At 40.8% G+C, this 13,161-nt stretch overlaps 1 protein-coding gene across 1 annotated transcript in view; it reads right to left on the bottom strand.

Annotated features, from left to right (window-relative positions):
* Positions 1-9,393, bottom strand: part of LOC141935866 (astacin-like metalloendopeptidase) — an 89,387-nt gene extending 79,994 nt beyond the window's left edge. Inside the window, exons 1-11 of the mRNA XM_074852513.1 lie at positions 9,325-9,393; positions 9,068-9,092; positions 6,778-6,794; positions 6,028-6,052; positions 5,007-5,078; positions 3,869-4,003; positions 3,133-3,250; positions 2,161-2,339; positions 1,953-2,037; positions 1,459-1,586; positions 319-434 (exon numbers count right to left, since the gene is read on the bottom strand). Of these exons, the coding sequence (XP_074708614.1) occupies positions 319-434; positions 1,459-1,586; positions 1,953-2,037; positions 2,161-2,339; positions 3,133-3,250; positions 3,869-4,003; positions 5,007-5,078; positions 6,028-6,052; positions 6,778-6,794; positions 9,068-9,092; positions 9,325-9,393 (969 nt within the window). The remainder of the gene's footprint in view (positions 1-318; positions 435-1,458; positions 1,587-1,952; positions 2,038-2,160; positions 2,340-3,132; positions 3,251-3,868; positions 4,004-5,006; positions 5,079-6,027; positions 6,053-6,777; positions 6,795-9,067; positions 9,093-9,324) is intronic.
* Between the last annotated feature and the right edge of the window lie 3,768 nt (positions 9,394-13,161).

Below are 13,161 nucleotides of genomic sequence, written 5' to 3' on the forward strand. Positions count from 1 at the left end.
GCCAAGCCTGAACTGGAACTGCTTACCCAGCCTTGCCTCTCATCCCCTGACGGTGCAGGCTTCAGATCTAATGGGCCTGTGACTGAGTGCTCCCATGCTCAGATTGTTTTGTCTTGATTTTGCAAACCTGAAGCCCAACGTATGGAGTTTTTTCAAAATTGCAACTCTGCAGTTGTCTTTGCCCATACCTGGCTTAAGGACATGAAGAAGTAGAGACTGGTCTGAAATCTCTCTCATGGAAAAGATCTTATCTGGCAACTGGTATGCAGACAAAGCGCAAAATGCCGTATTCCAAGACCCCTATTAACCTGGGATTACCTTTCTGGATCGGGTTCGGATGAGCCAGACACAGTTGGTGTTATCTGAATAATTTCTTGGATGGTTGGCAGATCTCAGTGACCCAGATGGTGCATCAAGAATAGTGCTGCAGCAACCTGAGAAAGAAATAACATTTGCTCCAGCACCAGGCTTGCAAAAGCTTCCACTCATTTACAATTACAATCTCTTCAGAATGGGCTGATCTTGATTTTCTGATCTGCCAGCATTCATTTCAGAGTACTAATACATCTTGATTAAAATGAAGAATCTTGTTGTCCTAATTTTCACATAATGCATAAGTATCATCTGCATCAAAAGAGAAAGTAAACTAGTGCTTGGAAAAAGCGTTAGCTTTTATTGATTAGCTCCATAGTTTAACAAGGGATCTCTTTCTGCACCTCTATAAAGAGTGTGAGAGGTTTCAATTCACTGCAATTGGTGGCATTGTTTTCCACCGAGATTGGGAAGTCAAGTGATGTTAGAAGAGTCAAGCACAAATATGATGTCTCTGCAATACTTAAATTCTAAGCTTAGGAGGAGGACTTGGGCTTTCCTCTGTGCAAGGGGTAATACTTTACTCATCAGGTTCTTTTGCCCTTTGAATTAAATTTCTCTGGTCATATGGGAGAATTTCTTCTATCAGAGGTTAAAATTAAAGTGTTAAAAATACATACGACAGCTTAAACACTTGAAAACTGGACAAGACATCATGAAACTGTTCCAGTTCAGAGGAGCCTACGACTGTTTTGGTTTGGCTCAAGTCTTAAATACAAACTGCAGTTAGGAACAGAGATGTTTGGCTCTTTGTGGGGTTTATAGCTGTCTCCCGAGCTGTAAGAAACCAAATTACTCCAGTAAAGCACACAAAGTGGTATGCAGTTAGGTCAGTTGCACAGCAGCCACTTATGCCAATAGTGAATGTGTCTGATTTAATTTGGAGGTAGAAAGCATTTTCTTACTAATCACAATGTGCCTCCAGTTTCACCTTTGCATTCTCTCCCATGGTACCTTAATGGGTACTATGAATTTAGGAGAATAGTCTCACAGTCTTTGATGAGAAACTGCTGCCTCTGCAGTGTGCCCAAACATCTCTGTGAAGGATCTGAGTAGAAGATGAAAGGATGGCTTTGAGCTACTTACTGCAGTTGTAAAGTTTGTTGATTTTGGCCACGTCCAAGTTGCTCAGTCCCTGCCTCTGTCCAATTTGTACCGATTCATCAGGAATTGGTACAATAGTTGCTTTCCCAGTGGTATTAGTGAATGTGTAGCTGCAAAAAACCACGAAAAATCATGTTCTTTAAGTACAATTACTTCTTGCAGGATTTAATGACATGCTTCAGAGGAAGAACAAGAATTGTACACATATTGTTGTTGTGACTAACAATGCTGTTCAAATACGCTTGATTAAGATGTCCAGAAGTAAGCAAAGTCAATCTCAAGATGTGAATGGCTCCTTAATGGAAAGCTAAAGGATAATTAACTAATCTTAGGGAGTGTCTTGTCTGAACTGACTCACAGCATTTTTCTCAGAAGGGGGAAATGGGGAAACTGGTATTTAGGAGAGAATTGTTACAGAAACTAATTTTAATGTAAGATTTGAGTTCCAACAAAAGAAATGTCATGCTGCTACTTACGGGCCATAGTGCATTACTGAGGCATAATCATATGGAAGACCCAGGTTATTGGAGTTTTCAAATTTCCTGAAGTCTGGTCTGTCAGCTGTAATACATGATATTGTACTTAGAGTATGCTTCCTGTCTACTTCCTTCAGGGAAGAAAGAAGAGCTGGGAACAGTAGGGTGTATCTACACCTTCTACACTGAGGAGTTCAAAGGTACTTACATGGACTGATGTACTCCCACATGATCTTTACATGTTTATCCCTGTCACTTCGAGAATGTTCATGCAAAAAGCCCAGAGCATGATCCAGTTCATGTTGAATTATTCCCTTCCACATGCAGCCTCCTTTCATCACAGAGACAGTCTGTCCACCTCCTACTTTCCCATAGTTGGACCAGCAGCTGAGAGAAGCATTGAACACCAACAGAAGACTTACAGGATTTTTATTGCCAGGCAGTTAAAGAGACAGTACAGAGAACCTTGCTTCACAAACATCTTGTGGGGGTGGAAGGATTTCTTCCTGTCCACTGTGATAGTCAGAGTCTACAGAAGGGCAAAACTGACCATGGCGTATAAAACAACAAACAGTAGGATCATAGCTAAAGCTTCCCAGAAAACCTTCATTAGCACAGAGGCTCCTGCTTTGACTTTCTGTACACAGTGACTTTAATCCCCTAGAAATTACTTCTTTTTTTTTTTTTTTTTTCCAAAACACTGAACACTGTATCAGAGCTGGAGCTAAGAAGAATAGCACTTTTAAGCTAATGGCTGTTGAACAATTCTCTCATAGGCTCTAATTCTGACCTTGACAGACAACTGTGTGATCCAGAGAACTGTTTATTTCATAAGTTGAAATTGGTTTTGCCTGTGTACCTAAGACCTACAGTAATGTTCTATGTTGTGCTCAAGTGTGCATTATACCACACAAAAAACATAAGCTTAGATATTCTTTCCACCTTAATGGTGCTGTCCCATGATCTGCATCACTTCAGTGTCTTCGGTGAGTCCTTGATGTAAACTGCTGAGTCCTTGCGCTAGCAAGGTACCCAGGGAAGATACCATGGCAATGTGAGAAAACATAAAGTTTCTTCTCTAAATCCATTCCTCCTTCTACTCTAAGGTAACACAAAATAAGTGTAGTGAAGAATTGAAAAACAATGTAGAAATAACTTGTTAACTTATCATTCAACTCACCCATCGGCAGATTTAATGCTGAGGTAGTCACGTTCTGTCTTGCGTTTTACAAAATTAATACAAGTCAGTGTTTCAAATTCTGCCATGGCTTCATGAATCCCCTTTATGTGGCTCTCCTCTGGAGAAGAAAGGGTTAATTTTGGGGGTCACACAAGGACAATGGCAGGTGCCATTAAAATCTCACATGTGCTCAAAAACAGAGCAAATGAGGGACAGGAACATTATCCTAGGCTCTTTTGCTTTTTGCTCAGTGATGAATTTAATTTAAGGTATTAATAACCTGGCACAAGATCCTCTTTATCCAGATATTTGTACAAATGGATTCAGGCGGGAGCCTTTTTTTCTCAACTACTTGTTTTAAATTATAGTGGTGACTGGAGACAGCTATGGAATGCTATTTTGCTAAAGAAAAGTCAGCCATTGAAGCCACACTGCAGTGGGCATGAATGTTATAAAGGCAGGTATTCTGGCAGATATTAGAGGGAATGATCATTCTTGTCCCCAAGAGACCAGACCCAAAACATCATGGATGCAAACTTCTCAAGGAAATTTGATCTCTTTACTTTTGCCTGTTCAGGTCTTTGTAATTTACAATCCATCTGTGCTTGTGCAGCACAAGTAAATCATTATGATTTATTTAAAGAACTCTTTCTGTGGCCACTAGAAGTAGGGTTTTACCTGAAGCTTATCGGATAAAATCAATTTAAAAAAAAAAAATATCAAAATCTACACCCACCGTAAGTAGGATCCAAGACATAGGGAACACGAACAATCCCATCGCTGGACTGGGGCCAAATGCAATGACGACAGTTGATGGCACTGCGACTCCTTTGTGGAACTATGTCACCTTCTTGCAAGTACTTAGAGCTGTCTGTGGTGGGAGAGAAAGGGTGGAAGTATGTGATCCATAAATTGATGGACACTTGCTAAGCACCCTTGGAAAAGTGTCACTCTCTACTTATCTTTTCTATTTTTCCCTAAGCATCTGCTCCTGGCTAGCATGAGAAATGGACTATTGGGCTGGAGGGACATTTTACCTGCTTCTCTACCTTTGCTGCTGTGTCCTTAGCTAAGAGAAGAGATGGGAGCTTCAACTGTGTAGGATGGGGTTGAGGCAAGACAAGGAATGACTGAAAGCGGTTGCAATAGTGAGTGGGATGCTGTACTTTGGTACTATCATGTGACCCTGAATGAATGGCATCAAATATCTGCCCAGGAAGGGTTCTGGGCAAAGGCAGGAGGTGCCAACACCGTAACACAAGAAGGAAAGCAAACCAAAAAAAGAAGTCGGTGTTGTCTAGAGAAAACTGTAGGAATGTTTGTTGTCCATTTCTACAGACAGTAGTAAAGCTTCTTGAATGACTGCTGAAGGGGAAAATATGAGAAGGACAAGTTGACAGAACAGGGAATTTTTGGAAGAATCAAGGAACAGGAAGTCTGGAGCAGGGAGCATGGAACTGACCATAGCTTATCTAGGAGTCTGTACTACAAAGATATACGATGACTAGCTGCAAGCAATGCTCGCAGTCACAAAGAAGTCAGTTAAATAAACAAGCATCCAAATATCCAAGTTATCTTTTTATGTCCAAAGAATGAGAAAGATGTCAAAAGCTAAAGCTTCTTCAAGCTGCCTGGATAGTTCAGTTGCCTCCACACCTGCTATCATCTTCAGTATTGACACTATAGATTTGAGATGCCATGGGGCTTCAGCAGACCACACAGTAGTCCCAGCAGCCTGCCTCTGGGCATCTCTTACATGATGGTGTGTAAGATGGGAAAAATACTTGCACAGATTGTGGTAAGATATTGTACCTCGCACATCACCCCCAGAAAGCAACAGAGATTGATTATAAGCAGGGCTTTGGTGGCATTACCTTTGTTAACTTTCAGAATTCTGTTAAAAATAACGTCGTCCTCAGAGTAAGTCTCTGTAGGTGATGGAGATTCTGTGCAGAAATACAAAAGTATCACTTTCTCATTTCCAGGGAAAATATGAATGCTGATTTTTAACCTAATGAGTTTCCAGGAACTCATTTAAATCGGGTCCCAACTACAGTGATGCCTATAAAACTTGCAGAGCCTATTTAGGGACTGGCATGGTGTTCAGTCATGTAGATACTTGCTGAGTGACACAATCTTGTAAACCTCCCAGCTGTGGTTATTTTGGCATTAATCCAGTCCCAAGAGCCATTGTCTTTCAGTCTTTCCCTCTCTCTATTTTTTTTTTTTTTTTTTAATCCCTAGACATTGCATTTTAAGGCCTGCACCTTTGGTTCTTATAAGTCTGTATTGTCCTGCTCAAGTGGCCAGCTGGCTGCACCCTTTGTGCACTCTGACAGCACAGTTTTCCTTTATGCATGCACAGTTCACACTCAAACCCCCAACGTAAGACACCTGGAGTAAAAAAGGATGGAGAGCAGTCCTGCTGCTTGCTGCCAGACATGCTGACCTCTTGAAAAACCTTTGAAACCAATGAAATGGGAACTGCATTCCTTTTCCATGGGTCAGACAGATGTCCCCAACTACTAGTATTCCTAGGCTTTACAAGTTGAATCAGTCAGCTCTGAGCATTATGCAGGAAGCCTTGGCATCAATAAAAAGCACAAGAACATGGCCTCTGCGCTTTCTGTAACTTTGGAAGTGGCTTAAGTCAGGACATTATCTAAGCAGAGCTATTTTTAGCAAAAGTAGCAGCTGAGGTTTTTATCATGGCCAAGCAATCGGCCAAAACCAAGAGACTCTGCTATGCATGAAATATTATGGTGAGTGCATTCATTTAAAATGTCTTCCTCAAGATTAATTTGTGTTAAGCATGTGTTATTTCCTGGAGTAACTGGGTAGCTAACAATCAGTATATCCTATCAAATACTTACATTTAGATGGAATGATACATACCGTATATATCCTCTTGTGTAGTAACCTGCAAGAATGATGTATTAATATTATCTCATGCTTTATATTATAACATAAATATTAAATAATACAACATGCAAAGGATCAAAAGTGTCCAGGCTACCACTGAAAGTATCTTTCACCAGTGCAGTCTTGAGCTTTTATATACTGTGCCACGTGTAAAGAAGTACCATGGCGTAGTAGCTATTCTTCTTTGATATCTTGGCAAATATGGATATCATAAAGGGAATCAGCATAGGAGACTTGAGAAATGCAATCTGAAAGGTGGAGCAAGTTTCAGATCTTCCAGCTTTATTTATGTCCCCACTAGTAGGATTGCAAGGCTGATGAAATCACCAATGAAGTCGTCCCAGCATCACCTCCCAACACAGCAGTGAAAGGCTGTGGTACGTACTGGTTCTAGGGAACTGTGGGGCTGGTACCCAGCTGTGGGGGTCTTGTCTGTAGCAAAACAGATTGCCATAGTTCCCTTGCCTTGTATAAATAAAAAGCAAGTTTGAGTTTTCTCTATGACCCCAGAGAAGGCAAAAGCTTCCTTGGATATGGGATATATCTGGGCATTGTGAAGCAATAAATGGAATAGGGATGGAAACTGTTCACTCTGTTACACTGTTGAACTGAGAAGGCTTTCCTGCACGAATGGAGATACAGTTGAAGTACATGAGCCTTGACCTCACTTTTCACAATGCTGAACCTCAAAGTGATCAAAAGAGCTTGTTTAGCTGTTCTTACCTCAGTAGGCTCTGTTGCTGCAAAAAGCAAGGAAGAAAAAACAAGAAAAAGGGGCAAATTAGAATCTGAATGCAGCTGCACAATGTTCAGTAGCACAGGCCTCCTCAGCCATGGTAATGCCTTTGGCAGGTCCCTTTGCATGGAGGAGAACAGGGTGCCCTAACCAATGCATAGGCACAGAAATTAAATTGATGTTTAGACAAACAGCTATGAAAATTCCTAGGAGATTGTGCTGAGGGACAGAATCCTGGTCATTTACCATCTAAGAATCAGCAAAGCATTTTATCAGCTTCAGTGTGGAAAATGACAAAGGAAACTAGGGACAAAAATATGCTTTGTCCCTAGATTTCACTGCAACAGGTGCAGGCTAACCAGCTCAACAATCCTCTCTGGTTTCACAGAGTAAGGTTATAAAATGGGATGAAGGCTATAATTTAGCATGGGGCAAATAATCTTAGCTTTGGTATGTACCTGACAGCAGTTGGAAGCATTCTGAGTCCTAAGGTGTCTTTCTAGTGTGAAGTCTTTTGATTTTTACCAAAAGTCAGTTTCTAGATACAAACATGGAAGTGAAAATCTGATCCAATATACAAATTTCTAAGCAGAAACTTCATTGTTATAATATCATAAAAGTTTAGAAATTGCAAGGACCTCCAGAGGTCATCCAGTTTGTCTACTTTCCCTAAGGCAGAAACAGTTTTATCTGTGTTATTCCTGACCACTGTTTTGTTTGACCTGTTCTTAAGTATGATGGATATGCCACAAGCCTTTCTGGCGATCTTTTCCAGTTTGCCAATAGTTGCACTCTTCCTTGTCAAAATATAAAGCCTTTTTTTTCCTCATCCAACACTGACACAGAGAACACTTATGCAAATAGTTCTTATTTCTAAGCCTATCCATGTTTATTATCTTTTTGACCATTCTTTTTCAATGGAAGATGTGCCAAGCTCCATCACACCTTGCAGCACCTTTCCCTTTTCACAGTGGTTATTGCCCAAACGTACTCTTATTCATACTCTATCTAGAACCTGCAACAGAATTGCTTTTATTGAGCCAAAAAGGTTTCAGTCTGTCTTTCCAGACTGTTACTTTGGTTACATGGCAATGAAAATCCACTGTAATGATGATGGTTTTATTATAGAAAAATTCAGTCAGTTCCCACCAGCTGCATCAGAGAGATCCATGGCATCTAAAAAAATTCTTCAGGGAAGCACATTTTTGAGATGAGTTGACAGGATTCAGAATTCATGCACCGCACCCAAGAGGCACTAGATTCATTGACTAGTCAAAGTCAGTGGAAATTAAGCTCCAGATTACGAGGCACATAAAGCCTGCAACCCCTTTTTAAAACCCAAATGAGACATCACAGAAGGTACCTGCCATGTCCTTGATCAAATGAACATCTGGTATGATACAGCTCTCAAAATGATACAGTTCATGTTTTCACTGCACTGTAAATACTGAAAGATGTCTCAAAAGGCACAAAACGTAGTAACAATGGTAAATTAAAAGTAATTGTATGCATTTGACCCAGTAACCCTGCAACTTTGAGTCCCAGCAACTGACTACTTTGAACTCAAGCAAGCATGTCCCTTGGCCGTACTGAGCAGTAATTTTACAATAATTTGCTTCCATGCCATAAATGACAACTCAAAAGAAGAACTGGTCAGTTTTAATTAGCCACTTACTTAGTCTGATTATGTCAAGCAAATTTTTCCAAGGCCTCTTCCTCTCACAACACATCACCCCTGACCTGGAAGTTTCTTGCTGTAGTTAAAGTCTAACTACAGGTTTATTTGCATTGACTGTCTCTGAATACCTGCAATTACCTCCTTCTATTTTTGTGTTGACAAAAGCCATTCAGCTAAGCCTGTGCTACCTGTTTTCTATCCCAGCACAAAGCAAAGCTTTCTCTGATGCCTGATTTCCCTTTCTCTTACTGCTGCACCAAGGTAGGCAAGGAGGCAAATGAATAGCAGTCTTTTTGTAACACTTAACATAATGGAAAAGTATCAAAATGTCTTATTAAAATTTTATTTTCAAGCCTGAGAAAGCACATCTAAATTAACCTTACACACCATACCCCAAAAGTATATGTAGACAACATCTCCGTGAAAACACATCTGCACTTGGCCCAATAACAACTTAGGTGACATGGCCTTATACAAAAGGCCTGAGAGTCAGTGCTTTCACATGCTCTAAAGCCAGGTCACTCATGCACCAACAAAGTGTGTGATACACAGTCAAGAATTAACAGATGACTTTAAAATACAGTATAAATTCTACTTACTTGTTGTGCTGTTTTCATAGTTCTCCTGCAAAACCAACAGGTAAAAGGCATTATTCTTCCACAGCTCATAAATGCAGCAACAATAGCATCAAAATCAGGCCAAAGGGAGGAACTAAATTATTAGATTTGCTTTATATATTATTATATTACTAATGTTTTTTCTTGCAATGAATTTATCAAAATGGGTCTCCACAGCTTCACTCCAGGAAGAACAGGTCAATTAGAGACAAAACACAGTTTCATGGAACTGCTCTCACCTGAATAGGGAACCCCAGGGTAACATGCAGCAAAAATGCAGTGAAGACTAGGAACCTCTTCAGATCCATTCTCCAGCCCTGACAGACCACCAGTTCGTGTCCTTATCTCTGCCCGGTCAGCCACTAGATATACCAGCAGAGCCTGCTCTGCCAGGGCTGAAAAACCCGCACCAGCCAATGGGGATCCCAGCAGGGAGCAAATCTCTTTTGCAGCCTCAAGAGCCAGTTTAGCCTCTGGGCATCTTCCGGTGCTATTGCTGTCACTGTGATCTATAGCATCCCTTGTCTTCATGCTGTCATTCATGCCGCTCTCTAGAGCTGGATCAGCCTCATGCTTGGACTGCCATGAGCTTCCTCTGTTTCTTGGAGGATCTTTCCTTAAGTGTTCAGTTTGACTGACACCACCTAGGAAGCCCTTTTTCCTGGCTAACTTTCCAGAGCACTATATTGTTGCGACGTCAGATGGTGGGTGACTTTTTTCTTCATGTTACAGAAAGCACAGAAGGCCATGACAGTATTGTGTTGCTTTGGAATCTACAACACATCACTACTCAGTGAGGTCACGTCTGTGTCTTCCTTGAGAAGATACCCTTCATCTTCTCAGCTTATGGTTCTATAAGTAGACTTTTTGTTTCTTCCTCCTTGTTTCCTGATGTTTCATAACATTAGGAACATTTCCTGTGTTCCATAATTTCTGGCAGTTTGGCAGTTGTAGGTGTCCTCATGAGCTTTGTGACCAGAAGTTGGAGAAGGGTAAAAAGATACAAAGACAGCAGCAGCATAAGTAGCTCTTATTCATTTTGAGAATGATGAACAGACCTGCTGCTTGCTGGAGTGCACTTGTCCAGAGTGGATGTAGGAAGCAGTGAGCAGACCTAGCAAGAAATGCGTGTAGGAGGTAAACCAACAACCACTGAGCCTCTTGTTGCAGCAACCTTTTGTCACAACCTCTTCTCTCAGCAAAGCTCTGCTTGGTGAACAATTGGCTGAAGGTTCTGCAACTGAGGAATTGTCTGGTCTTTGACAAACGCTTCTTTTGTGTCAGAGTACATTCTCCATGCATGAAGAAGGAAACTGAATTACAGAATATACAGATTCTGTGTCTGTACCATGCCAGTGCTCAGGCACCCTCAGAATAAGTTTGAAACCCACTCACACTGTTATTCCTTCTTTCTGTATTGAATAAGATGTTCTAGAAGTTATCCATGTTGGTGAATGAATCAAGAAGCAGCAGAGGGTTTTCCACCTATTTGTCTCCAAATCATACCTAGTCAAGGCTAGGAGTTACACGGAAATGTAATCTGAATTGCATTGGTGGGGATTACTCTTCATTTTAGTGGAGGAAAGTTCACAGTCACACACTGCTGACTATTTAAGAAAGTCTGGACTGACAAAGTCCAGGGATGAACTTTCATTACCCCCACAGGGAGGCAGCATAGGGGAATACTACTTCTCCCTTTCTGTCCCTGTACTCTGGCTGAAGGGCATACCTAGGCACCAGGTAGTAAAAAGCAGGGCAAAGAACAAAGATCAAGCAGGCATTGTCAGCATGCTAATCCTGCTGACACAGGCAGCTTGTGTGTCCTCTGTGCACAGAAGTGTCCGCACTAAGCAATGCTAAGTGCCTTTCTTCACATTCATGTTTCATAGGGATGAAAGCATTCCCTGTGCTGAAGAAAAGCTGTGCAGTCCTAGAGTGGTTTTCCAGGTTTCTCAATCAATACAAGGGCAAAACAAATGTCCGTGATGCCTTGGTATGCCAAAACCATACTAAAAAGACACTGCAGAATGGGGCTTGCATATAATCTGCTCTCATTAGAGTTTAGGGGGAAAAAAAGAAAGGTCAGACGGCTCTCAGGGAAAACCAATCCAGGAGCAAAAGGAGGGATCAGAGATAGTGAGGGAATAAAACAAAGTTTAAAAGCAAGTTGGGAATTTTGGTAACCTTAGCATCTTTATAGCATGTTATTGGGAAAATACTACACCCTCCTGAGTGACTGATTAACTGCTTTTGCTCAGAAAAGAGTAAGGGAACTGGGCTGTCAAAAAGGGTGCTCCACATTTTGTTCTGGATGCACAAATATAGTAACATATTAAGCAGTTCATCAGATGGATTTATGCATGCCACCTTTTCCATGTGCTAACACTAGTGATGACTGGGGAGCCTGCTGTTACGGTGAAGAATGTGGCTGTAAATGCTACAGCTGGCAAAGTACACAGAACAGAGTGAAGGTGAGTGCTGACAATCATGCCTGGTGCCTGTCCTGAAGATCCTATCAGCTTTGGCTTCTGCCTGATATTTAGATTCAATATTTGGTTGTTTTCCTAAGTGGGATATTCATGGGGACGGAACTGTCATCAGTCCTGTTTTCACTAACCAAAAAATGACCTAATGTTCTGAGATATTGCAAAAATAGGACATAGTTTTACCAGATGCAGTAAAGCTGGTACCTCTAGCAGAAAAAGTGTCACTTGAATTGTCTTGAACCTTTAGAAACCAAACTAGGGCTTAGCAAAGAGAAGCTGTCTTTGCATGTCTAGAAGAAAAGCATGTGGGAAATTTTGTCAGACTCAAGTTCTCCTGTCTGTGTAGCCCAGTTTCTGGTGGACAGTAGGGACCACACAGACTTTGCAGATGTCAACAACGATTGGCAGGTGTCCAAAACCAACAACAAAATGTCAAGAATTACATGGACAGTGTCATAGTTTGCAAGAAGTCTGTCAGCAAAAAGAGCATTGCTCCTGAAAGACCACTACAGAACCTGGAGTTATGCCTGAGGACACACGGTGATTTGCAGAGACCTGTATGCATAACCAAGGAAAGCCTTTACAGACATACCAATGAAAAAATGTATTTTCTCTTCTGTTGCATATGGGAGTTCATGTAGCCAAAATCAAAACAGCAGATGTATAAAAGTTACAACAATTTTGTAGACATCTTTCAGTTTTTGCGCAGTCGTGTGTCATTTAGTCATATGTGTTATACAATTATTATTCTCTTTGGAGTGTTTCATTGTAAGCAGCTCCCAAAACATAACGTAAATTATCAAGACTTATTTACAAAAAAGAAATAAAGTGTCTGTTATGGCTAACTATTAACCTCTATAACTACTAGCTACTAATTACTGCTTAGTAAAATGCAGGAAAAAATAATTGCAGGAAATAAGAAAATAGACACATTTATGTTGAACGGTTTATGGAAGTTATGTGGTAGCTACTATACCCAATTCATGGTAAGATATTAACAAATCTTAAAGGTTTAAAATCATCCGGGTTTACCAAAACCAACCGCTGAATCAATGGGATAGTCCACAAGACATAACTGAAATTGCTGTGGATTGGCATCACGTAAATAAACACCACACAATTATATTTACAGTCTGGGGTTAATGACAAGTCTGAACCAGGAATATATTATTTTAGACAGAACTGCTCAATATCATTTCTCAGGAATGTCTGCTTTGTGGAGCATTTCAGTATTGTGGCTCACTTTTGTTTGGAAGAGGAATTCTGGTTTCAGCTTAGCTCTGGGCTCATTCACTCTGAACCCCAGACCTCTGGCCAGGAAGTCTGCTCCCGTGCACTGCTTCCAGCTCAGTGCTTTTTAGTCTCCCTCCCACTAATTCCAGGTATCATAACACTCTATCGCACAGAGTTTACTTCCTTTTCTGTGGTGTCTTTATTATCAGCTACTTTTCAGATATAAATCAGTCCTCACACAAGTTTTTTCTATGCTGGCTTAAAGGACTTTCAGCCCTTTAGTCTTTCTTGTAATTCAACTCTTCTTGGTTCTACAATCACATTTCAATTATTTCCAAATTGCCCATACCTTTTTGG

The sequence above is a fragment of the Strix uralensis genome, chromosome 29 (genome assembly GCF_047716275.1).
Source record: "Strix uralensis isolate ZFMK-TIS-50842 chromosome 29, bStrUra1, whole genome shotgun sequence".
NCBI lineage: Eukaryota > Metazoa > Chordata > Aves > Strigiformes > Strigidae > Strix > Strix uralensis.